Source organism: Pseudonaja textilis, chromosome 1 (assembly GCF_049901715.1).
Source record: "Pseudonaja textilis isolate UNSWEBS1 chromosome 1, rPseTex1.2, whole genome shotgun sequence".
Lineage (NCBI taxonomy): Eukaryota > Metazoa > Chordata > Lepidosauria > Squamata > Elapidae > Pseudonaja > Pseudonaja textilis.
Genome location: NC_141990.1, coordinates 320,442,950 through 320,469,832, shown reverse-complemented (window position 1 = coordinate 320,469,832; position 26,883 = coordinate 320,442,950). Strand labels below are relative to the sequence as shown.

Below are 26,883 nucleotides of genomic sequence, written 5' to 3'. Positions count from 1 at the left end.
GGTTGGGCAGAGGAAGTTTCTGGGCCTTCTTGCCTGGATCCCAGCATCATGCTGGAGTCTTCCTTTGGTATATCGCTATGGGATGAAGATAACCATCTCTTCACACTATGGAGGCAACTATTAATGCAAAGATTGGGCATAAGGTGAATCTCAGCATAACTGTGAGTTATACCTTGAGGATGCCTGATACAATCCAATGAAGTAACTTTGTATGGAAGCTTTTGTAGGGTTGAACTGCCTGTCTCTGTATTCAGCCAGAAAATTAGAGACTTGAAAATTACCCAGTTGACAAACTGTGGTTTATGTCATCCTATCATTTGAAGTTGCAGGCTGATTAATTAAAAAAATATAGCAGCATTCATTCATTCATTCATTCATTCATTCATTCACCAAAAGGATTGCCACAGATTCGAAAGGATCAATCTCATTTAATTTTATTTTGAACTCCAGACTGGGAGTCAATACAGATTCTGAAAGGTGCTAAAGTTTATTTTATTGTTTCTGGGGTGGCGGTGGTGGAATGTTTTTTCAAAATGTGATCCAATCTTCAATGATCCTTTTTTCTTGGAAAATGATAAAGAACCAACCTGAAAAAGCCAGAAAACCTGAAAGAGATTTGTAAGGATTAAAAGAAAGAAAAAATTGAAGAGCAAAATCCAAAAAGACCTCACCAAAGTGCACATTCTAATAAAAACATCTAAAAAGCATTAAAAGTTATGACGCTGGATGAAATGGGTATTAAAAAGGATTTTTCTGCAATCAGACTGTGCTTGAAGTGGTACCATTTGGATGGTAAAAAGTAAAATGATAAAGAAAAGGGCCAAGATTGAGTTTTTGGAGAAATAAACAAAAATAAACATCTTTCTGAATCTCTCTCCCCCCCCTCTGCCCCCCATCATCTATTATCTATCTACCATCTCTTTCTCTAATCTATCCCTATCATTATCTATCTGTCTATCTATCAATCTATCGTTGCTATCTATTTGTCTGTATCTATCTATCATCATCTATCTACCATCTCTTTCTGTAATCTATAATAACTATATCTATCTATCTATCTATCTATCTATCTATCTATCTATCTATCTATCTAGAATCTATGTACCATCTCTCTCTATGACCTGTCTCTATCATCTATCTTTCTATCTATCTCTATTATCTACCTACCTACCTATTATCATCTATTATCTACATATCTTTCACTCTCTTACTCTCTCACTCTGTCTCTCTCTGTCTCTCTCTCTGTCTCTCTCTCTGTCTCTCTCTCTATCCATCCATCCATCCATCTATCTATCTCATCAGTCGATCTATCCATCCATCCATCCACCCATCTATCTCATCTATCTCATCTATCTATCTATCTATCTATTCATCTATCTATCTATCTATCTATCTATCTATCTATCTATCTATCTATCCTTCCATCCATCCATCCATCCATCCATCCATCCATCTCATCAGTCGATCTATCTATCCATCCATCCATCCATCCATCCATCCAACCATCCATATCTATCTATCTATCTATCTATCTATCTATCTATCTATCTATCTATCTATCTACCTACCTACCCATCTATCTCTGTCTATCTATTATCTATCTATCTCTATTATCTATCTATTGTATCTATCTATCTGTCTATCATCTATCTATCTATCTCTATCTATCTCTGTCTATCTATCTGTCTATCTATTATCTATCTATCATCTATCTATCTATCTATCTATCTATCTATCTATCTATCTATCTATCTAATCATCTATCTATCATCTATCTTGTTGTTTTGGGCAACTCCAAGCAGCTTACAATACAATAAAAAACAGGGATATAAAAATCACTCTAGAATTAAAAATTGACTAAAATTAGAAACAATTAAAGAACTTACCTCTATAATAAAGGACCTAGGTCGCTCCTGACTCAACAAACCATTCATTTAGTGAACGCCCAAAGTAACAACCATGCGGGGAAAAAAAAGCCATGTTCCTCAAACCCGACACCATCGGAGCCTCCCCATGGTCACACGATCACAGTTTGGGGGCCTGGCCACCACTGTGCCGAATCCTGGACCGTGGGAATCACCATTGGGGACCTTTTCCCAGCTGACCTTCGAAGGAGCCAAATCAGTGAAGGAAGGCAGATCCGTTGGATGACTCTATGACTTCCTCACAGGGGCGGGATTCGAAAATCCCACCAACCGGTTCGCTCCCCGGTTGTAGGGTGGGTGTGGCCACGGCGGACCTGTCCTACTGGAACTTCCTGTTTCTGGCTTCCAGTGGGCCTCCAGAGCCTGCGGGAGGACGGTTTTTCACCCTCCCAAGAGTCCAAAGGCTTCTCGCAGGCCTCCGGGAGGGCGAAAATGGCCTCGGAAGCCAAAAACAGGCCCGTTTTGTGACTTCCGGTTTTCCGGGGAGGGCCATTTTTTGCCCCCTCCCAGAGCCTCCATGTGGACCCTGCACCTTCCATCCAAAGTGGGCTCTGTGGGGGCCCCTGGGAGGCGAGGGGTGGAGTAGGGTGGGCGGGGCCAGCCGGTCGGTTGAAATATCGGTTCAGTGAACTAGATGCAACTTTAACGTCCGGTTCGTCAGAACCCGTCCGAACTGCTGCCTTAACAACTTCGGTGATTTCTTTAATCATATTTTTTTTTAAAAAAAAAAGATGATTGTAAAACTGGGCATGACTCACTTAACCACCGCGCCTGAAATTCTGGTCCCAGTTGTGGTCGTACATCAAGGAGTATCGGTATACAGTCTGTTCTGTATGGGAAAGGGAACGGACCGGCCCAAAGGGGCCCCGGTGTTTCGTCTTGAGCTTGCAATGTGGAAGCATAGAAAAGTACGATGAGGAGGAAGAAGAGGAGGAGGAGGACGTGGTAACAGGTGTGGACTACTGAGAGGTGGGGCCCCTGCTGGATGGTAGGCTGTGATTTGTTGTCGCTTTTTTACACCACAACAACAAAATCACTAGTCTTCCAGTCAGAAGCAGGCCAGGTCTTCATCCGTTGGGCGTCCTTTGGAGCGTCCAGGTGAGGCTGCGGCTTCCTACAAAGGAAGGGAATGATGAGCTTTAGGTTGGAAGGAGGAGATTCTGAGATCCTACAACTGATGCCCGTCCATCCATCTATCCATCCAGGGATCTAAGCCTCAAGAGGGACCTTCAAGAAGGAAGCAGATCCCTTGAGATGAGGCAGTGGATTCTTCACAGGATCTGACAGCTGCGCGTGAAGGCAAGTAAGCAAATTGATGGGGAGAGAGCTACCTAGGAAGGTAAAGGGATGGATGGATGGATGGATGGAATGGAGACCGTTGTGGCCTGTCGGGAATACTTGCACAGCCCTACTGGGTAGTTTAGACAGGGTTGGTGAGGATCATTCAGACCTTAATTCAGTGGTGAGAAGGCGGCAGCCAGGACCACGTACCTTCTTGGCAAGACATTGGACACCACCAGTACCCTGTAAAGCGATCAAATTCTTCCTGGATGATGAAAGTGGCCACACCGGCTGACTTGGGATCGTCCAACATGCTGGATAAACCTGAGGGGAGAGAAAAACCTCAATTTTCAACATACGGAGTGTCTTAAAACCCTCATGTTGTGGCCTGTCGGCTGCCAGTCCCTCCAGCAGCCAAATCGGAGGAGGAGGAGGAGGAGGAGGAGGAGGAGGAGGAGGAGGAGGAGGAGGAGGAGGAGGAGGAGGAGGCGTGGAAGTCAAGGTCAGCATCAGGGCAACCTGGGAGCTCCGTGGGGAAAGAGGAAATGGAGCTGGCAGAGAGAGAGAGGGAGGGAGGAAGGGAGGGAGGGAAGGAGGGAGGGAGGTGGAGCCTGGGCCGTCCGTCAGCCCTCAGATGGAGAGTCAACGGCCCCCAGGTCTGGAGGTGGCTGATGAGGAAGAGGAGGAATAGCTGGATCCAGTGCCTGACAAGTGGATGCGCAGAAGGCAGAGGAGAGGAGAGCAGTGGAAATCTATGGGCCGGTCCTTGGAACGGAAGAATCTCCACTGCTAGCGAAGCCCCGCCCTACTTCTGGGGAGAAAAACGCAGGGACAACTAACTATTCATCTCCCTGCCAGACGGACTTGTTAGCCTGCGTCGAGAGAGAGAAACTATTTCCCGGGGCTGCTGGCGCTCCTAATGAAGGAATCTTTGAGTTCATGTCAGACGGTTTGTCGTGTTTGGGAGCCGGGTCAGAGCGGATGGACGGATGGGTCTATAAGTAGCTAAATGGGTAGGTACCTATCTAAGTCGATGGATGGATGAATCAGCAGATGGATAAACGAGTACACAAGTAAGAGGGAGAGAAATTGACATATCCACAGGCGGGTCATTGACCCATGGATATCAAAGAGATTGCACATGTCTACGCTGAAACAAAGACGAATGAGAACATAAACTGGGGTTCACTCGGGGGAGGAGAAGCTCTACTCCTTGGTCACCCCTTGCTCCCTGAGTGAGGGAAAGCTGGTGGGGGGGCAATGGGGCAGGCACTCCTGTTCTCCCCTCCACTTGACTTAACAGATAACAGATAATCATTGTTGGAAGGGACCTTGTAGGTCATCTAGTCCAACTCCCCGCCCAAGCAGGAGACCCTACACCATTTCTGACAAATGGCAGTCCAATCTCTTCTTGAAAGTCTCAAGTGATGACGCTCCCACAACTTCCGAAGGCAACTTCTGTTCCATGGGTTGATAGTTCTCCCTGTCAGAAAATGTCTCCTTATTTCCTGGTTGATTCTCTCCTTGTTCAGTTTCCATCCATTATTCTTTGTCTGGCCTACAGGTGCTTTGATAAATAGTTTGACCCCTTCCCTCCTCTCTGTGGCAGCCCCTCAAATACTGGAAGACCGCTCTCCTGTCTCCCCTGGTCCTTCTCTTCCCTAGACTAGCCAGGCCCAGTTCCTGCAACCGATCTTCATATAAACAGAATAGAACAGAGTTGGAAGAGGAACCTTGTAGGTCATCTAGTCCAACCCCCTAGCCCTACACCATTTCTGACAGGTGGCAGTCCGGTCTCTTGAAAAGCCTCCAGTGATGAAGCTCCCACAACTTCCGAGGGCAACTTCTGTTCCATGGGTTGATTGTTCTCCCTGTCAGAAATTCCACCTTATTTCCACGTTGAATCTCTACTTGTTCAGTTTCCATCCATTGTTCCTTGTCTGGCCTTCAGGTGCCTTGGAAAATAGCTTGACCCCCTCCTCCTCTCTGTGGCAGCCCCTCAAATACTGGAAGACTGCTCTCCTGTATCCCCTGGTCCTTCTCTTCCCTAGATTAGGCAGGCCCAGTTCCTGTAATCATTATTCATATGTTTTAGTCTCCAGTCCCCTAATCCTCTTTGTTGCTCTTCTCTGCACTTTTTCTAGAGTCTCAACCTCTTTTTTATAGTGTGGGGACCAAAACTGGATGTAGTATTCCAGGTGTGACCTTACTAAGGCTTTACAAAGCGGTATTAGTACCTCCCTTGTCATCCAGGTGCTTCTGGCAGCGAAGGGACACCTACCTTAGCCACTTGCTCATCCTTTCTTTGGGGTCTGCCCCCTGAGCTGGCAGAGCAGGGCAGGGAAGTGTGAGGGGGGGCGGGCACGGGGCTGGCCTTCCCGTCCCTGAGCGCTTCCCCCACCCCGACTTCGTTCCACAAAGAGCAAAGACGATTTGAGCGGAGAGGCCAGGTTGCGCGTGGAGCTTAATTGCACGAAAGTGCCCCGGCTGCTTTGCCACAGCCACTTTGCCGAAATGCTGGAGTGGGAGGAGGCAGGGAAGGAACAGGGGAATGGGTTGGTGGGGGCTGGTTTCCCCCCTCTGGCCTTTTGACAGGTTATTGACAGGCTCTTGATGGTCTCTTTTGTTGAAAGAGCAATTTGAGCCTTTCCGGGCTACAATTTTCAACTTTTAAAAATATATATATATGCTCTCAATCTTACACGGGAAAAGACCTGAACACGCCAAGACCTGCATATAGATAGATAGATAGATAGATAGATAGAGAGAGAGAGAGAGAGAGAGAGAAGGTGGAGGAGTAGGAAAAGAAGAAAGGGATGAAGGGGGCTTTGGCGAGGGTCGGGAGAGAAAGAAGAGCCAAGAGTCATTTTTTAAAAAATAAAAAAAATAAAGGGAGCCCATTGATGAAGGAAGAATCGCTGGGGGTTTTGTCTGAAAAATGCGGCGATATTTCTCTCGAAGGGGACAAAAAAAAATCGCTTTTCTTCACGTTTTTCTTTTCACAAGGGGGGAGTGAATAGCAGTCAATGAAGGCTTCGGCAGCCTTCTTACAATGTAATCCTGATTTGGAAGGGCACAGGGTGGCAGAATCCTAGGAGTGTGTGGCATTGGAAGGAACCCCCAGCAGTCATCTAGTCCAACCCTCTTTGATGTGCAAGAAAGCCTAATTCAGGCCTCTTCACAAAACCCTCCCAAGAGTAAAAATCCTCAACCGCCCTCCCCCACTTCCCCAGGTCGACTCTTCCATTATGTTGTGCATCTTATATAGCAATAGCACTTAAGACTTAGCCTTTTCTCTGGTAATATCACATTACTAATTAGAGCATACAAAACATTTGCTAGACCAATACTCGAATACAGCTCATCAGTCTGGAACCCACATTACGTATCTGATATCAACACAGTTGAGAAAAATCCAGAAATATTTCCACAAGAAGAGTTCTCCACTCCTCTACTCGTTGCAGAATACCTTATGCCACCAGACTTGAAACCTAGAACTACGATGCCTTCGGTCTGATCTAAGTATCATATATAAAATCATACATTGCAATGTCCTACCTGTCAATGAACACTTCAGCTTCAACCATAACAACACAAGAGCACACAATAGATACAAACTCAAAGTTAATTGCACCAAACTTGATGGCAGGAAATAGGACTTCAGCAACAGAGTGGTCAATGACTGGAATACTCTACCTGACTCTGTGGTTTCTTCCCCAAACCCCCAAAACTTTAACCTTAGACTGTCTACTATTGACCTCACCCCTTTCCTAAGAGGTCTGTAAGGGGTGTGCATAAGAGCACTGACATGCCTACCCTCCCTGTCCTATTGTTTCTTTTATTTTCCTTATATGTACCCATTTCATGTATTCATAACTATGTATATACTTATGCCTATTATCTTGTAAGCGATTGACAAAATAGTGCTTTACAGCCCTCTCTAAGGGGTTTACAGAGTCAGCCTATGGCCCCCCAACAATCTGGGTCCTCATTTTACTGACCTCAGAAGGATGGAAGGCTGAGTCAACCTTGAGCTGGTCAGGATCAAACTCCTGGCAGTAGGCAGAGTTAGCCTGCAATTCTGCATTCTCACCACTGTTCTTCCTTCCTTCCTCCCTTCCTCCCTCTCTCCCTCCCTCCCTCCCTCCCATTCCACTTAGCATTTGAGACTTACATACCGCTTTACAGTGCTTCTACAGCCCTCTCTAAGCGGTTTACAGAGTCAACCTCTTGCCCACAAAAATCTGGATCCTCATTTTATCGACCTTAGAAGGATGGGAGGCTGAGTCCACCTTGAGCCGGTCAGGATCGAACTGCTAGCAGTGGACAGAGTCAGCCTGCAATGCTGCATTCTTACCACTGTGTGTTATCAGGGCTCTTGAGAGAGAAAGAGAGGGAGGGAGGGAAGGAAGAAAGGAAGGAAGGAAAGAAAGAAAGAAAGAAATAGACTTATATACCATTTCACGATGCTTTACAGCTCTCTCTAAGGGGTTTACAGTGTCAGCCTCTTGCCCCCAACAATCAGGGTCCTCATTTTACCCACCTCGGAAGGACGGAAGGCTGAGTCAACCTTTGAGCCTGGGGAGATTCAAACTGCCAAATTGCAGGCAGCTGGCAGTTAGCAGATGCAGCCCTGCAGTACTGCACTTTAACCACTGCGCCACTGCGGCTCATATTTTTCCCCCCCTTACATTTCAGCAAAATCCAGAGATCTGAAAGCTTACACGCCTCGTATCTGGGCCTGGTTTTGGTGGCCGATCGAAAAACGTTCCTTGGTCCACCTCCTCTGGGGCCTCTCCGGAGGAACCTGAACAGAACCTGGTTGGGGAATAAACGGAAAGGAATAACAATAAAATAAGAATGAGAAACGTGTGGCAGTTCTTGACCCTTTCAGTTCTTGACTCTAGACTCAACACTACAAATTCCTCCAGCCTGTCCTTAAAACAGTAGGGCCAGTTTGGTATGGTGGGTAAGACACTGGCCTAGAAACCAGGAGACCGTGAGTTTTAGTCCTGCCGTAGGCATGAAAGTGGCCTGGAGACTTTGGGCCCAGCCCCAGGAGACAGGGAGTTCTAGTTCTGCTTTAGGCATAAATGCCAACTGGGTAATTGGACAGCCATTGGTCTGGAATGGTGTAGGGTTTCCTGCTTAAGCAGGGGGTTGGACTAGAAGACCTCCAAGGTCCCTTCCAACTCTGCTATTCTATTCTATTCTATTCTATTCTATTCTATCCTATCCTATCCTATCCTATTCTATCCTATCCTATCCTATCCCATTCCATTCCATTCCAATCCAATCCAATCCAATCCAATCCATATATTCTATTCTATTCTATTCTATTCTATCCTATCCTATCCTATCCTATCCTATCCCATTCCATTCCATTCCAATCCAATCCAATCCATATATTCTATTCTATTCTATCCTATCCTATCCTATCCTATCCTATCCTATCCTATCCTATCCTATCCTATCCTATCCCATTCCATTCCATTCCAATCCAATCCAATCCAATCCATATATTCTATTCTATTCTATTCTATTCTATTCTATTCTATTCTATTCTATTCTATTCTATTCTATCCCATTCCTTTCATTCCATTCCAATCCATTCCATATTTTCTATTCTATTCTATTCTATTCTATTCTATTCTATTCTATTCTATTCTATTCTACCCTACCCTACCCTATCCCATTCCATTCCATTCTATTTCTTCATTCTGTTCTGTTCTGTTCTATTCTATTCTGTTCTGTTGTTCTGTTCTGTTCTGTTCTATTCCAGTCCAGTCCAGTCCAGATGACCTTTGAAGTTCCCTTCAGTGCTAAGTTTTAGATTCTAAGCTGTCAGAAAGACTGGACAATGGTCTGCCTCGGTTCTTGTCTCTGGAATATTTGTTGCTTCGTGGGACGAAGGGCAGCAGGGCCCATGGAAAGTTCCACCCCCTCTTTCTCCGCCTGCCCCCCAAATGTCATTCTCCTGTTGGAAGCCAGGCATTTCCACCCCTTAAGGACGCCCAGCTGAGTGACCGGCTCTCACAGCCGAGGAGGGGGGTCTCTAACAAGGTTTTTCTCCTTCCCTCCTTGCACAAGCATGTGCCTGGCCAATCATGGCATAATGGAAGCCTGCACTCCATCGTAAGCCTTGAATTAGGGTTTTGCCGCTAAGAATTCATTTGACTTTCATTGAAACTGCTCGGAAGTCTGAGCTCTCCCCCCCCTGCCCCCTTCTGACTCCTTTTGTCCAAACACGGCAAAGGGTATTTTTTTAAAAAAAGTTGAAGTACAAAATGTCCTCTCTCTTTCTCTCTCTCTCTCTCTCTCTCTCCCTCTCCCTCCTTCTACCCACCCTCATTTATCCATTTTGATCTGTCTAGCCATTTGGATTGATCCGTCTTTATCTTTCTTTCTTTCTTTCTTTCTTTCTTTCTTTCTTCCTTCCTTCCTTCCTTCCTTCCTTCCTTCCTTCCTTCCTTCCTTCCTTCCTTTATCTCATTCCTTTTTCTATTTATCTCATCCCTCTATTTCATACATCTATCCATCCCTCCATCCATCCATCTGTTTATCTCTATCATTTATCTCTCTCTCTCTATTTTGATCTAGCTATCTTTTCTATCTATCCACCATGTTTTTCTTTCTCTCTTTCTCTTTCTAGATGACATCTGTCTGTCTGTCTGTCTGTCTGTCTGTCTATCTATCTATCTATCTATCTATCTATCTATCTATCTAATCTCTTTCTATTTATCTATCATCATCTTTTATCCATCCATCCCTCCGTCCATCTATCCATTTATCTGTCTATCATCTCTCTCTTTATTTTGATCTAGCTATCTTTTCTATCTATCTACCATGTTTCTCTTTCTCTCTCTCTTTCTTTCTTCAGTAGAGCTATCATCTATTTTATCCATCCATCCATCTTATCTGTCTGTCTCTCTCTCCACTTTGATCTCTTTCTAGATGACATCTGTCTGTCTGTCTGTCTGTCCATCTGTCTGTCCGTCCATCCATCCATCCATCCATCCATCCATCCATCCATCCATCCATCCATCCATCTCTATATCTCTGTCCGCCCATCCATCCAAATAAATCTATCTATCTATCTATCTATCTATCTATCTATCTATCTATCTATCTATCTATCTATGATCTATCTATCTATCTATCTATCTATCTATCTATCTATCTATCTATGATCTATCTATCTATCTATCTATCTATCTATCTATCTATCTATCTATGATCTATCTATCTATCTATCTATCTATCTATCTATCTATCTATATCATCTGTCTGTCTGTCTGTCTATACTTCTCTCTCCCTTTTTTCTCTCTCATCTGTCTGTCTTTGATCCTTCCACTTCTCTCTCCTTATCTCTCCTATCCATCCATCCATCCATCCATCTGTTGTGGGTCCATCTATCTATCAATCTAGGACAGAAAGGCAGAATTCTCAATTTGTCAGAATCTCACACACCCCAGCTCAAGAGAACAAGTGACAACGATTGGGTGTGAACCGTAAATGGAGCCTTTCTATTATAGTCCTAAGTCACGATGGTCATCACGTGACAGACCCAATTTTAAAACCTTTTTATTGCAGGGGTCATTAAGTGAATTCTGTGGTCATTAAGCAAACCCATGGTTTACTAGGTGGGGTTTTTTGTTGTTGTTGTTGTTGAGAAAGCCAAAAGCAATGCTGGCTTTCAGCCAAAAATGTTGTCAGCTACGGTCATGTGAGTGTAGGATGCTGCAAATGGACGTAAGTGTGAGCTGGTTGCCGAGCGCGTGAAATGGGGTCACACAACCGGGAAAGGCGGCCGTCTGACTTTCGGAACAAGGGCGTAAGTACACGTCGTCCTCGGTTTAACGGCCACAATTTGAGCCCAATAGTTCCCTCGCTAAGCAAGGCAGCTTTTAAGTGAATTTCCCTCCATTTTGCAACCTTTGTTGCCATACTTGTTATTTAAGTGCGTCATTTTATTTATTTTATTTTATTTATTCATTTAATTTATATTGCCGCCTATTTGCCCATGGCGACTTGAGGTAGCTTACACAATGGAAAACTATATTAAAAGAATAAAAACTAACAAAAAGAATCACATAAATGAGTAAAGTACAAACAGAACAAAATTTGGGAAAACCAAAAAATAAAACCAAAACCCCCCAAAAAGGAGCCCCAGCGACAGCAGATCACACTAGCCATTTGAAGGGCTCCAACCCTCTCTGGGTTCCCCCAGCCCGCTGGCAAAACCAGGTCTTCAGTGCCTTTTGGAAGAGTATTAGTGAGGGGGGCCATTCTAATCTCTGGGGTTGCCGTTGCTAAATGAGTACCACGGTCGTTAAGTGAAACAGGCTCCCCCTGTGAACTTTGCTGGGCAGGAGGTCGCAAAAGGGGATCACGTTACCCTGGGATGTGGCAACTGTCATAAACATGAGTCAGTTGTCAAGTGTCTCAATTTTGATCATGTGACCACAGGGATACGGCAACGGTCATAAGTGTGAAAAACGGTCATCAGTCATTGTTTTAACTGTTTTCAGTGTCATTGCAACTTCAGTCACTAAACAAATGGTTGTAAATTGAGCACTACCTGTACCTTTGGGGAGGGAAGTGTGATGACCCAGGGTGGGATACAAAAGCAACAAAGTCACAAAAATAGGTAAAGTCCCTTTCATTCTTTCCACTTGGCTTCAAAGGTCCAATTATCATGGACTGGAGAAAAAAACTCCCCCACAAACAGTTGCGAGAAGGAAGAAATTCCATTCAAACTCAAAATACATATAAATAGAAAAATCAACACAATCCACGCTGAAGCAATTAATAAGACAAGGCAGGATAAGGGCTTGAAGACGTCCACAGATATCGAAAAACACACACTGGGAAGGATGCCAGAACTCAGATAAGAACTGAAAGACTAGAATTATTTCACGCTTTGCTTCCAGCGTTGGCCCATGCGCAATTTGTCCTTATAAACAGTCCTCACAGCTGCAGCTCATGAAGGGGATCAGGGCCCATTCCTCCCCCGTAGACCACACACCATTCATGTTTCTGGCGTCCTTCCAACTGGGTGTGTTTCGTTATCTTTTGAAGTCTGCAATTCCTTATCCTGCCCTGTCTCGTTCATTGCTTCAGCTGTGGTTTGTGTTGGTTTTTATTTATAATGTATATGTACTTTGGGTTCGGACTGAATTTCTTCCCTTTAAAGACTTTTCTTGGGAGAGTTTTTTTTCTCCAGTTGATGATAACTGGACATTGGGGCCCAAATTGGAGGAATTAAAGGGACTTTCCCTACTTTTGTGACTTTATTGCTTTTGTGCCAAGCCCTGGGTCATTACATTAACATTGGCAATTAGAGAACAAAAAGAAATGGAGTATTACATGATTTGGGATTTGTTTTATAAATGGTTGGAAAATAAAGTAAGAAATTAAATGATATTGTTATAATGATATATAGTGATGAATAGGTTGTAATGTGAATGTAAACTTAGTAAGAAATGTATACAAATATTAATACGTGCACAGGATATATGTATCCAGTTGACACACTGTATAACTGAAAGATGGATTTGGTTTTTTTAAAAAACTAAAATAAAAAACTTTGGGTAGAAACTAATCAAGGAGAGAAGCAACTTAAAGCTAAGAACTAAGAAAAATTTAGTTCGGATGCCTCCTGTAGCACCCTGCTGGCTAAAACAGGGTGCGTGGCCTGTTTTCGGCCTCTTTTGGGATTGTTTTTTGGCCATTTTCAGCCCGTTTTTCAGCCCATTTTTCAGGCCAGCAGAGTGCTGCAGGGGGCCATGGAGGGTGAAAATGAGGCACAGGGCCTGTTTTAGCTGCAAGAGGCACTGTGGGCAGGTCACTTGATATTTCCAGGTTGGCCCCGCGAGATCGGGCCTGCGGGCCTTGACTTAACAGATAACAGATAATCAGAGTTGGAAGGGACCTTGTAGGTCATCTAGTCCAACCCCCCGCCTAAGCAGGAGACCCTACATCATTTCTGACCAAGGACAGTCCAATCTCTTCTTGAAAGCCTCCAGTGATGAAGCTCCCACAACTTCAGAGGGCAACTTCTGTTCCATGTGTTGATAGTTCTCCCTGTCAGAAAGTTTCTCCTTATTTGCAGGTTGAATTTCCCCTTGTTCAGTTTTCATCCATTATTCCTTGTCTGGCCTTCAGGTGGCTTGGAAAATAGCTTGACCCCTTCCTCCTCTCTGGGGCAGCCCCTCAAATATTGGAAGGCTGCTATCCTGTCTCCCCTGGTCCTTCTCTTCCCTAGACTAGCCAGGCCCAGTTCCTGCAACCGTTCATCATATGTTTTAGTCTCCAGTCCCCTGATCATCCTGGTTGCTCTTCTCTGCACCCTTTCTAGAGCCTCAACATCTTTTTTATAGTGTGGGACCCAAAAAAGGATGCAGTTACTACTGGTACAGTCTTACTAAGGCTTTATAGAGCAGTATTAGTACCTCACTTTGACGCCTCTGCTGTAGATGCCATTCCACTGAGGACTACACGTTGAGTGAGGCTGGCCAGCCAGTTACGAATCCCTCTGGTGGTAACACTGTCTAACCTATGTTTTTCTATCTTGATTTCTCTGCTTGACTGAAGAATGGAAGAGATGGAGAGGAAGAGTGGGAAGGATTTAGGAGTGGTGAGATCATGCCTGCATCAAGGTCCCGTAGCCAAGGCCGTTGAGACTCCTCATTGTCCCTTTGCAGGGATTACAGAAGTCATATGGACCTCAAATGGACCAGGGCAAGGCCATCGTTTAGGGAACACAAAGATCCGGCAAATCACAAGGTAATCCTGGATTTATCTGATGGCCGTCGAGGTTGGATCCAACTGCAGCTCATCTGTTACCAGAACCCAGCTAACAACGGTGGGGGGAAAAAAGGTCGTAAAGCGGGGCACAACTCACTTAAATGTCTCACTTTACAGCGGAAACTTGGGGGCTCCATTGTGGTTGTAAGTCGAGGACTAATTGTACTAATTGAACAACTGCAAGGGTTCGCTTAACAGCGGTGGCATGAAAGGTGGTGTGGTGCCCCTGTTGGAATCTGATTCCGAGGGGAAGGTTGAGCAGCTGATACGAAGTGGAAGTGTGGCTCCAGTGGCTGTGGAGGAAACTGGGGAAGGGCACAGTCTGGCTTTCAGAGGAAGACCCAGGCCCAACCCCTCTTCAGTCTAGGGCACGCAGGGAGGAACGGAGAAGGGAGCAATGTCAGTTGCATGGCTTATGGGGGAGGAAACGGCCCTGATTCCCTTCATTAGCTGCAGCTGGGAAAGCAGGATTTAAAAAAGGGCGTTTGCGCACAGCACCTTGCTGGAAGCAAAGCGTGCATTATCTTTGTTTTTCAAGTCCTATCTGGATTCTGGCGTCCTCCCAACTGGCTGTGTTTCGTTATCTTTTGAAGTCTGCAATTCCTTATCCTGCCCTGTCTCGTTAATTGCTGCAGCTGTGGTTTGTGTTGGTTTTTATTTATAATGTATATGTACTTTGGTTTCTTCCCTTTAAAGACTTTTCTTGGGAGAGTTTTTTTTCTCCAGCTGATGATAACTGGACATTGGGGGCCAAATTGGAGGAATTAAAGGGACTTTACCTATTTTTGTGATTTTGTTGCTTCTGTGCCACGCCCCTTTGGGTCATCACAGGTAGTAAAATGGGGCAAAACTCACTTAATTGTCTTGCTCAGTGACACAAATCCTGGCCTTAGTTGTGGTCATAAGTCGAGGACTGCCTGTACAACAATTGGAGAGCCGGAATGAAAGATGCCAACATCAATCAGTTACACCAAGAAATAAACAACATCTCTAACAGGTAGTCCTCCACTTAGAACTGTTCATTTAGTGACCGTTCTAAGTTACAACAGCACCGAAAAAAGTGACTGACAACCATTTTTCACAGTTATGACCATTGGAGCATCCCCCATGGTCACGTGATCAAAATGCGGACGCCTGGAAACTGAACTCACATTTATGACGGTCGCAGAGTCCTGGTGTCACCTGATCCCCTTTGGAGTCCTTCTGACAAGCAAAGTTGATTTTGGGAAATCCAGATTCACTTATCAGTGGTGTGGCTCACTTAAACAGCTGCAGCGATTCGCTTAACAACGGCGGCAGGGAAGGTTGTTCAATGGGGCCAAACTCACCTAACCAAAGGTTTTCCTTAGCAACCCAAAATTTCCAGGCATAATTTGGTCGTACATCGAGGACTTGCCTGTATTACTATTATTATTTAACCAGACCTCCTGTTTTTTGCAAATATTAAGTGGCGCAGAAGATGTCTAAGCATGGGTGGGATTCAAACATCCCAGCAACAGGTTCGCTGTCTGGTTGCTGGGTGGGTGTGGCCATGGTGGGCGTGGCCTACTGGAACTTCCGGAAGGGCCATTTTTTGCTTTCTCCAGACTCCATAGACTTCCCTCAGGCCTCTTGGAGGGCAAAAATGGCCTCACCCTGGCTCCAGAGGCCCTTTGGAAGCTGGAAACAGGTCCGTTTCCAGTACTTCCAGTACTGGAAGTTTGGCCATTTATTGCCCTCCAAGAGCCTCTGCACGGACCCTGCACTTACCTGCATCCAAAATGGCCCACATCGAGACTCCTGGGAGGATCAGGCTGGGCCAGCCGGTCAATTCAACCACTGGTTCAGTGTATCGAGGCTCCAACAAACGCACCGCTTCAAATCATAAGTCTCTAGCCGCGTCTATCAGAGTAAAAAAAAAATGTTTTATTAGAAGTGGCCATGTTGATGTTACCTGGATGCAGCCGATACTAAAATAAATAATTCATTTTCCTCTTGACCCTGGTCTTCCCACCCACCCGGATGCATATTCTCCAATGGGACACCTCCAGGGGCAGGATTCTACCGGTTCAGACCGGTTCTATAGAACCGGTTGTTATGATTCTCCGCAGTTTGGAGAACCGGCAAATTGTGGGCCTGGCTGGCCCTGCCCCTCCCCTCCCCACCCAGTCAGTCCTTATCCCGCACGCCCAACATGGCCGACTGCGTTCTTCCCCACCCAGTCACGCCTTAAGGTATTTCTTTCCCCCCTCCCAACGATCAGCTGTTCCTATGATCAGCTGCGCCAGGATTCCCCTCGCTGCTTCGTCCAGGAGGCTTCCTTAAGGCCCAGGAAGGCAAAAAATGGACCAAGGAGGCTGTTGCAGCATCCCCCTTGCCTGCCCCCCCCCTGCACTCCATTTTTTTTGCCTTCTAGGCCCCAGGGAAGCTTCCTGAGAGAAAAAACGCCCCCCCCAGGAGGCTTCCCTGAGGCCCAGAAGGCCCCTAAACTGAGCGTGCCCCACCCCAAAGGCTCCGTTTCTTTGCCTTCCTGGCCACGTCCACAGAACCGGTTGTTTAAAAAATTGATCCCCCCCGCCCCGGACCACCTCCATAACCAAGAGTCATCAATCACGCTCTCCGGTAATATTTTTTTGCGCGCCGACAGCTTTGGGCTGCCAAGGCGATTATCTGAGGCATTTTAGGAATGCCCCGCTTTCCCCCACTCCTTTTCTGATGGCAACTAAAATGACCAAAGGAGTATTTTATTTTTTAGTTGACACAGTGTAAATTTAACATCCGGTTCACTCAAACCGGTTCAAACCAACTGATCCCTGCATCTCATCCCTGCATCGGAGCCAACCAGACTTCAGGAGAACTGAGCGCTCTGCAAAAGTGTACGATGGACGGCTAATCAATTTTATCAATAAATTAAAATATTTTCCCTTCTCTCCCCCCACCACAGTCATTCTCATTTGATGACAAGCATTGTTTTTAGATTCCCTCCCCCCAAAGAAAATACAGGTGTCCTGGCCATAACAGCTCCTTTAGTGACCATTCCAAGTTACAATGAGGATGAAAAAAAATGGGACGTAGGGTCGTTTCTCGCACTTACGACCGCTGCAGCATCCCCGGGGTCCCGGGATCTGAATTCAGGCATTTGGTGACTGTCTCATATTTACGATGGTTGTAGTGTGTCCCGGGGTTGTGTGATCCCCTTTTGCGACCTTCTGACAAAGCAAAGTCCGTGGAGTAAGCCAGATTCACTTAACAACGGTGTGGCTAATTTAATGCCTGTAACAACTGTGGCAAGAAAGGTCATAGAATGGGGCCAAACTCACTCAATGTCTCACTTAACAACAGAAAGCTGCAGCTCAATTGTGGTCATAAGTTAAGGACTTTCTGCATTGATAAAAAAAACAACAGTTTGATTGTCGAGGGCATGAATTTCTCTTAAAATACAGAAATAAAAGTCCCTAATCCCTTCCTCCAGTCATCCCAGTTGGGGATTGTCTTCTCTGAGGATGATGGGCTTTGTATTCCATGGAAAAGATCGGGCAGTTACTCCGCTTCATAGAGACGGCTCCCTGGGAGTTGTCCAGGGTGCTGAAATGTCCCATTTAAAACATTCTGAAATCCTTTGTCTTTTTTTTCCTTCTTCTTGCCCATCCAAATATTTTGCTTAAATCGTCTTTATCATTGACACCCCGAAAGTCTATGCTAATTAAGATATTATAGATTAGTTACGGGCAGATTTGCATTTGGCAATAAACCCCAAACGGCTTTGCAAATCATTAGAATGCCAACACGTATCGGCAATGGGACTTCCGTTATGACTCTCGCTCTTCAGTGGAGACGTAAACAGTTTGAAACGTAGGTGGGCAGTTCTATTTACCTTATTCCTGATTCCTGGAACACTTTGGATGGAAATTTTTTTTTTTTAATAGAAAAAACACTTTAAAGGCCATAAAATAAGTCTCAGCTGTCACTGGTGGGGTTAGAGGAGACACTCGGGTCTGTGGAAATGCTATGTGGATGGCTCATTTCTTTAAGGTGGTTAATTACACATTTAATTGATTAATTAAATTCAAAGGGCATCGTTTAAGATTTAGTTTAATTTAGCTTAGGAGACAAAAACAAAAAAGTCACTGCCCCTTCGTGCTTCACAATGGAAGATCCAGCAAAGAAGAAGATTCGGAAAAAGGAAACTAGATAAGCAGGTAAATCTATATGGGGGACAAGTAAAGGTAGTCCTTAACTTACGACCACTATTGAGCCCAGAATTTAGGTCTCTGAGTGAGAAATTTGTCAAATGAGTTTTGTCCTGTTTTATGACTGCTTCTGCTGCATCTGTTAAGCCACTGCCGTTGTTCAATGAGTAACATGGTCATTAAGCAAATCTGGCTTCCCCGTTGACTTTGTTCATCAAAAGGTCGCAAAAGAGAACCACAAAACCCCCGATAAACTACAATCATCATAAGTGTGAAAAATGATCATAAGTCACTTTATTCGGTGCTGTCGTAACTTTGAATGGTCGCTAAATGAACTTAAGTAAGTCAAGCACGATCTGTACTCCGTATATTATTTTAAAAACAATGAGTATAGGGACTCTTTGGCTAACAACCATTTGATCAGCCATCGTTCAAAGTTACAGTGGCACTGAAAACAGTGAATTGTGACCAGTCTGCCCTTGCATTTACGACCGTTGCAGTATCTCCACCATCACGTGATTAAAATATGGGGCCTTGGCAACTGACATAATTATATGACAGCTGCAGCATTATGATGTCTTATGATTTGTGCCATTCTCGGCTGGCTTCCTGACAATCCGAGCCAACGGGGAGAAAGCCAAATTCACTTAACAACCTCCTGCAGTCAGAACCGTTGCAAAACAAAACAAAACAAAAAAGACCGTAAAAACCAGTCGCAACTCACTTGAGAACCTCCTTGCTTAGCAGCAGAAATCCTGGGTCCCAATTGTGGCCGTGAAGGCGAGAACTGCTGTATCTATGTTATTCTTATACCTATTCTCTTGTAAGCGATTGGCAAATAATAAATAAATCAAATCTATTCCTATCCAAGATTCTCGGAGTAGGAGCACAGGACACAACCGGGTAATTTTCATCTTTTCTCTTCTTTGTGCTGGAGAAACAGGACTTTTTTCTAGTTAGAAGGTGGTTTGCAAACTGCCTGGTTTCTTCCAAATTAGCTTTAAATCTGACTGTCTGGGTCTAATAACTGGGTATTAGTTTTACTGGTCCTTTTGGGGGAGTGGGGAGGCTTCAGCCGTTTCATTCTGATTTTTCATTTTGTTTTGATTGGTAGGTGTTGGTTTTCCATTAGTTTTAGCTTTCTCGGAAGGGGGATATTTTAAGAGAAGGCTAAATATGTGGAATAGGAGACAGGACAACTGTGGATTGGAAGGAAAGACGATTCCTTTCCTTAGTTTTAATTAATCCTGGTTTGTAAAACGATGGGCGGTGGGCAAGGACGCGGAAAGCTCTCGAGTTAAAACCCGAGCAGCTTAGCGTCAGGCGGGAGGAAAGTTTGACTCTAAGGCAATGACAAATATCGGTCCAATACAGCTCATCCTTGACTTACAACGGACACGAACGTTTAGTGATTGTTCGAATTGAAAAAAAAAGCAAATTATGACGATTTTTCCTCACACTTACGATCGTCACCTGATCAAAATTCGCATGCTTTGGCAATTTGTCTCTGGAAGCCAGATTCACTTAACAAACCTGTGACTAATTTAACAACTTCAGGGATTCGCTGAACAAACGCCATCAGTCGCAAAATGGGGCAAAACTCATTGTCACACATTTCTCCCTTAGCAACATAAAGTTTGGGCTCAAGGATGGTCCTAAGTCGAGGACTACCTGTATATACATCTGTGTGTACCGAGGAGTGTACACGCAGACACTTCAATGGCCCAATTTTCTGCAAACCAAACAAAGGTTTTCTTTCTTTGCCTGGATGGATTCATGAAGGAAAAAAAATGAAACCGGGATTTTAAAAGAGAGAAAGAGAGAGGGAAAGAGGGAGAAAGAGAGAGGGAGAACGAGGGGAGACAGAGAAAGTGAACGGGAGAAAGTGTGCGTGAGCGTGAGAGAGAGAGGGAGAGAGAAAGGGTGAGAAAGAGGGAGAAAGAGAGGGGGAGAAAGAGAGAAAGTGTGTGTGAGAGAGAGGAAGAGCGAGAGCAAGAGAGAGATAGGGAGAAAGAAAGAAGGAGAAAGAAAGAGAGGTGAAGAAAGTGAAAGAGAGAAAGTGTGAGTGAGAGAGAAAAGAGAAAGAGAGAGAGAAAGAGGGAGAAAGAAAGAGGGAGAAAAAGGGACGAGTGGGAAAAGTGTGTGTGTGAGAGAGAGAGAGAGAGGAAGAGAGGGAGAGAGAGAGAGAGAGAGAGATTCTCTTCAAAAGACCCAGCACATAAATCATAAAACCCTAGGGATGGAAGGGACCTCAGAGATCTTCTAGTCCAACCCCTGCCCAAGACAGGAAGCTTTATTGCATCCTGGACAAATGGCTCTTTTTGAGGGGGGAGCTGGGAGCCAGGAATGCCTAGGGCAGTTGCAACCCAAATCTTCCAATTTGGTGCTCTTCGTTGTCAGACTGAGTTAGGTAGAAAGCAAAAAGGTGACGCAAGAAGGCTCGTCTGGTTTGGAAACCCCGGGCTAGGTTAATTCAACGACATTATTAAACCCATTTAATTCAAAGGTTCCCTTGAGACCCTGGGAGCCAAGTGGGACAAGCCATGCGGCGGGGAGATGTCAGGTTTGCCCCAGGAGGGAGGGGGCAAGGGTGGAAGGCGGGGGTGCTAGTCGGTGGTGGGATTCAAATAATTTTACAACCGGTTGTCTTCCAACAACCAGTTCACCAAACTGCTCAGGAAGTTCACGCACCGGTTCCTGGGAACCGGTGCAAACCGTCTGAATCCCACCACTGGGGCTAATCCAACCTAGGACGCCAACTCAACTTGTCCCAAAATCAGCCACCAAATGTTAATCTGAAGGGAGACCCTCGAAAGAAATCTCAGGTGCTCCAAGTAGGTTTTTCCCTGGGTGGGAAGGAACAACTCTTCTCAGGTGTTTTGGTCATCCCACCAATTTTGGGGGGACGGGGGGGGGGGGAAAGGCTGGCTCTCAAGTGAAACGTGATTCTTTCACTTCAGCTTCAGGCCTTGTTGGGGTTTGGGGACTCTGGTTAAACAACAATGCATACACAAATTCACACACACCCCTCCCAAATATCACGCTGCTATTTACCCGGCCACTAAAGAACTTGTTTTGGTTGGGTTGGAAAACGATCCTTCCTTCCTTCCCCCTTTCACACATCTTCCTTCCTTTTTCTTGTATTTCCTCCCTTCCTTCCCTCCTTCTGTTCCTCCTTCCTTCTTTCCCCCTTTCATACCTTCCTTCCTTTTTCTCGTATTCCCTTCCTTTCCCCTTCCTTCCTTCCTCCTTTCAGACCTTCCTTCTTTTTCCTTGTATTTCTTTCTTTTCTTCCTTCCACCATTCAACCCTTCCTTCTCCCTTTCACATACATTCTTTCCTCTTTCTTGCATTTTCTTCCTTCCCTCCTTTCCCCTTTCACACATTCCTTTCTTTTCCTTCTATTTCCTTCCTTTCTCCTTCCATACCTTCCTTCTTTTCCCTTGTATTTCGTTCTTTCCTTCCTTCCCTCCTTCCACCATTCACCCCTTCCTTCTCCCGTTCACATACCTTCCTTCCTCTTTCTTCTGTTTTCTTCCTTCCTTCCCTCCCTCCTTTCCCCTTTCACACATTCCTTTCTTTTCCTTGTATTTCCTCCCTTTCTCCTTTCAGACCTTCCTTCTTTTTCCTTGTATTTCTTTCTTTCCACCATTCACCCCTTCCTTCTCCCGTTCACATATCTTCCTTCCTCTTTCTTGTGTTTTTCTCCTTCCTCCCCTCCCTCCTTTCCCCTTTCACACCTTCCTTTCTTTTCCTTGTATTTCCTTCCTTCCTTCTTTCCTTCCTTCCACCATTCACCCCTTCCTTCTCCCTTTCACACACCTTCCCTCCTCTTTCTTCTGTTTCCTTCCTTCCTTCCCTCCCTCCTTTCCCCTTTCACACCTTCTTTTCTTTTCCTCGTATTCCCTTCCTTCCTTCCCTCCTTCCCTCCTGCCCCCCTGCTGGGATTAGAAAGAAAGTCACCTTCTCACCTGTCCCTCAAAAGTCAGCCTCTGCTGCCAGGGGGATTTTCCAGAAAGCAGCCCGAGCTGGGAGACCCTCTTTTTATAGTCTACGAGAAAGACAGCTGGGAGGGGTTTTGGGGGGGGGGGCTGACTGTGAGAGAGTTGGGCCTTTTTGCCTCCTTCCCCCCCCTCCCCGTTTTATGCGAGCCAATCAGCTGCCAGCTGCCCACCCTCTCCCTGGTATATGGCAAAGGGACAATGACATCATAGACGGAGCCTGGCTTTCAGAATAAGAGTCTCCTCCCATCGGGGTGGGGCCGGAGAGAAAAGCTGCTAGCAACAGGTCCGGGGGAAGATTTGGGGTGGGGGGGTGGGGGGCTTCCAGCTCGCTGAAATAAGGGGAATGGCTCCAGTGACCTTTTGCATTCTCCACAAAGGCTGCCTGGGTGGGGCCATCCTTTTATTGCCCCCTCGGTTGACATCAAGGGCCCACCACCTCCCCTTCCTCTGTCGATCAGGTAACAATAGAGACTCTGCCAGAATAGAATAGAATAGAATAGAATAGAATAGAATAGAATAGAATAGAATAGAATAGATAGGATAGGATAGGATAGGATAGGATAGGATAGGATAAAATAATAGAATAGTAGAACAAATAGAATAGAACAGAATGGAATAGAATAGAATAGAACAGAATACAATGTACTGGAGGAGAGGAGAGGAGAGGAGAGGAGAGGAGAGGAAAAGAGAAGAGAAGATAAAATAGACTAGACTAGACTAGAATAGAATTAGAAGAGAAGAGAAGAGAAGAGAAGAGAAGAGAAGAGAGAATAATGGAAGAATAGAATTATTAGAATAGAATTAGAATAGGATAGGATAGAATTAGATTAGATTAGAATTAGAATAGAATAGAATAGAATAGAATAGAATAGAATAGAATAGAATAGAATAGAATAGAATAGAAGGATAGGATAGGAGATAGGATAGGATAGGATAAAATAATAGAATAGAATAGTAGAACAAATAGAATAGAACAGAAAAGAATAGAACAGAATAGAATAGAACAGAATACAGTGTACTGAAGAAGAGGAGAGGAAAAGAGAAGAGAAGATAAAATAGACTAGACTAGACCTGACTAGACTAGACTAGAATTAGAAGAGAAGAGAGAAGAATAGAAGAATAGAATTAGAATAGAATTAAAATAGGATAGGATAGAATTAGAATAGATTAGAATTAGAATAGAATAGAACAGAATAGAGAAGAATAGAGAATAGAATAGAAGAGAATAGAAGAGAATAGAATAGAATAGAACAGAATAGAAGAATTAGAATTAGAATAGAATAGAATAAAAACGGATGGGATGGAATGGTAACAGGTATAGGGATAGGATAGGATATGATAACAGGGTTGGAAGGGACCTTGGAGGTCTTCTAGTCCAACCCTTGCTCAGGCAGGAAACCCTAAACCATTTCAGACAAATAGTTATCCAATCTCTTCTTAATAACTGCCAGTGTTGGAGCATTTTACAACTTCTGGAGTCAAGTAGTTCCACTGATTAATTGTTCTCTCAGTCAGGAAATTCCTCCTCAGTTCTAGGTTGCTTCTCTCCTTGATTAGGAGATTTCCATCCTTATTGCTTCTTGTCCTGCCTTCAGGGGCTTTGGAGAATAGCTTGACTCCCTCTTCTTTGGGGCAGCCCCTGAGATATTGGAAGACGGATATCCTGTCAACCCTCGTTTCTTCTTTTCATTAATCCGGACATACCCAATCCAGCAACTGTTCTTTATATGTTTCAGCCTCCAGTCCCCTAATCACCTCAGTGGCTCTTCTCTGCACTCTTTCTAGTGTCTCAACATTTATTTTTTACATCGTGGCGACCAAAACTGGATGCAGGATTCCAAGTGTGGCCTTACCTATAGTAATGTGGTTGTATAAACAGAGGCATAGAATCAAAATCAGGCGAAGTATTAGTGTGGCTTCATAAAACCCTAGTAAGGCCACACCTGGAGTACCTCAACCAATTTTGGACACCAGACTACTTAAAAGGTCTTGAGGCTTTTGGAGGAAAAAAAAAGTGCAGAGAAGAGCAACTAAGATGACCAAAGGCCTGGAGACCAAAACATATAGAAGAATGGTTGGAGGATTTGGGTGTGGCTAGTCTGGAGAAAAAAAAGGACTTGGGCGACTAGGGCAGGATAGCAGCATTCCAGTATTTGAGGGGCTGCCCCAAAGAAAAGGGGTTCCAATTATTTTCCAAAGCACCAGAAGGCAGGACGAAGAAGCAATAAGGATGGAAACTGATCAAGGAGAGAAGCGACCTGGAATTAAGGAGAAACTTTCTGATAGTGAGGAAAATTAACCAGTGGAACAGCTTGCATTCAGATATCGTGGGTGGGACCACCACTGGAGGATTTTAAGAGGAGACTTGTGTGCAGTGGTATATATAACTTTTCCAGTGGTGGGATTCAAATATTTTTGCCACCGGTTCTTACTCTGCTGGGGTCCCCCACGAGCCGAGAATCCTGAATTCCTTTCTTAAATCCCAAAAGCAGAGGTGGTATGCAGCCGGTTCTGACCGGTTCTAGAGAACCGGTAGCGTAAATTTTGAGTAGTTCGGAGAACCTGCAAATCCCGCCTCTGACTGGCCCCGCCAACCCCATCTCTTCTCTGCCTCTCATCGAGTCCCAGCTGATCGGCTGGGTCTCTTTTGGTTGCCCTGCACAGGAGAAGGGAGCTGGAAAGCAGGTTAGAGGGGTGGAGAGGGAATGGAGATTTTGTAGTATATCCTTCCCCTGCCACGCCCACCAAGCCACGCCCACCAAGCCACACCTTGCCCATCAAGACACACCCACAGAACTGGTAGTAAAAAAAATTTTTGCCTTCCACAACTGCCCAAAAGTGCCCTTTTCCTTGGTTCTTGGCAGTCGTGTTCCTTGTGGTCAGGAGCTCCACGGTGGCTCCCTGCATGATGGCGTTTCATATCCTGAACATCTGGACAGATGAGTCACCGAGGCCTCCTCCCCAAATGCCATTCTGAGAGAGAACCCAGCTGCTGTATGCAGGTGGTCCTTGCGTTACAACCGCCGTTGAGCCCGAATGTTTCTCTTGCTAAGTGAAACAGTTGTTAAATGAGCTTGCCCCATTTTACAATGTTTCGTGCCCCGGTTGTTAAGTGAATTGCTGTGGCTGTTACGTTATTAACACAGTCGTTCAGTGAATCTGGCTTCACCCATGGACTTGGCTTGTCAAAAGGTCTTCAAAGGGGAATCACGTGACCCCCGGAACATGGCCACAGTCGTAAACACGAGTCAGCTGCCATGTGTCCAAATTTTGATCACGTGACCCATGGGGAGGCTGCAATGGTTGTAAGTCTGAAAAAGGGTCATAAGTCACTTTTTTCGGCACCGTTGTAACTTCGAATGGTAACTTAACAACTGCAGGGATTCCCTTAACGGCCATGCCAAGAGAGGTGGCAAAAGAAGGACAAACTCTCTTAACAACTGTCTCATTTGGCAAAAGAAATTTGGGGCTTTATTTTGGCCATAACTTGAGGACCACCTGTATGGGCCATGGTGAAGTTTCCAAATTTTGACTGTGGGCTTGCTGCAATGGCCATAACTGCGAGGATTTGTTCATAGCTAGTGTAACCTGGCTATCACTAAGTGTTGTATCTTACGATTCATGATGATTGTAATTAGGATGGCCGTGATCAGGATTTATCCTATCTTTTGTGTACACTGAGAGCTTATGCACCGAAGACAATTTCCTTGTGTGTCCAATCGCACTTGGCCAATAAAGAATTGAATTCTATTCTATTCTATTCTATTCTATTCTATTCTATTCTATTCTATTCTATTCTATTCTATTCTATTCTATTCTATTTTCCATTCTATTCTTCATCCTGATATTCTATTCTATTCTATTCTATTCTATTCTATTCTATTCTATTCTATTCTATTCTATTCCTTATTCCTTATTCCTTATTCCTTATTCCTTTTTCTGTTCTGTTCTGTTCTGTTCTGTTCTCTCCTCTCCTCTCCTTTCCTCTCCTCTCCAATTCTATTCTATTCTATTCTATTCTATTCTATTCTATTCTATTCTATTCTATTCTATTCTATTCTATTCATTCCTTATTCCTTATTCCTTATTCTGTTCTGTTCTCTCCTCTCCTCTCCTCTCCTCTCCTATTCTATTGTATTCTATTCTATTCTATTCTATTTATTCTCCTATTCTATTCTTTTCTTCTGTTCTATTCTACTCTTTCTCCTTCTCTTCTCCTCTCCTCTCCTCTCTTCTTGCTCTTTCTCTCTCTAGTCTCCTCTTTCAGTTCCATTCCATTCAATTCATTTTGAACAGTCACTAACTGAATTGTGCCTGCTTCCATTTCGCCAGCCACCTCTGGACCCCACCCGCCTCCGACATTTACACCTGGCAGTGCCCTGTCCCTGAACAGGACGAGATCTGCTCGATCACCCGCTGATCCTAACAAGAGTTCAGCCTGTTCCCTCTTTGATTCTCAAGGATAGGTCACAGACACCCTACCTGAGGTGGGATAAAGAGAAGAGGTAGATCCGCTGTGCTCCTTTTAATCCTTCCAACATGCTGGTCACCTGTCGCTCAAGCTACTTCTGAACCTGGGTCAAGAGTTGGAAGGGACATCGGAGGTCTTCTAGTCCAGCCCGGTGATCAAACAGGAGACCTGACACCATTCCAGACAAATGAAAGTCCAATTTCTTCTTACCAACCTCCAGTGAT

General features: G+C 44.8%; 1 protein-coding gene and 1 long non-coding RNA gene across 4 annotated transcripts in view; both read right to left on the bottom strand.

The window, feature by feature from the left end:
- Positions 1-26,883, bottom strand: part of LOC148128374 (uncharacterized) — a 452,998-nt gene that overhangs the window by 24,157 nt on the left and 401,958 nt on the right. The window lies entirely within an intron of this gene.
- Positions 418-15,872, bottom strand: LOC148128375 (uncharacterized). 3 transcript variants are annotated; one of them, XM_087922650.1, is made up of 4 exons: positions 15,765-15,872; positions 7,931-8,013; positions 3,376-3,530; positions 418-605 (listed from the first exon to the last, which is right to left on the bottom strand). In XM_087922650.1, exons 1-4 carry the CDS (start codon positions 15,784-15,786, stop codon positions 548-550), a joined length of 318 nt encoding a protein of 105 aa, XP_087778776.1. In that variant the 5' UTR covers positions 15,787-15,872; the 3' UTR covers positions 418-547. The 3 variants fall into 3 exon arrangements, with proteins under 3 accessions (XP_087778776.1, XP_087778774.1, XP_087778775.1); XM_087922648.1 differs by having other exon boundaries at positions 3,417-3,530; XM_087922649.1 differs by having other exon boundaries at positions 418-587; positions 3,417-3,530.

Excerpts from the sequence above, each read along its gene's own strand:
- LOC148128375 (XM_087922648.1), bottom strand. The coding sequence starts at position 15,786 with ATGTGGGCCATTTTGGATGCAG. Across the intron at positions 8,014-15,764 it reads GTGGGCCATTTTGGATGCAG|GTTCCTCCGGAGAGGCCCCA; the intron begins GTAAGTGCAGGG and ends GGTTCTGTTCAG. Across the intron at positions 606-3,416 it reads TCCAATGTCTTGCCAAGAAG|GTTTTCTGGCTTTTTCAGGT; the intron begins GTACGTGGTCCT and ends AATCTCTTTCAG.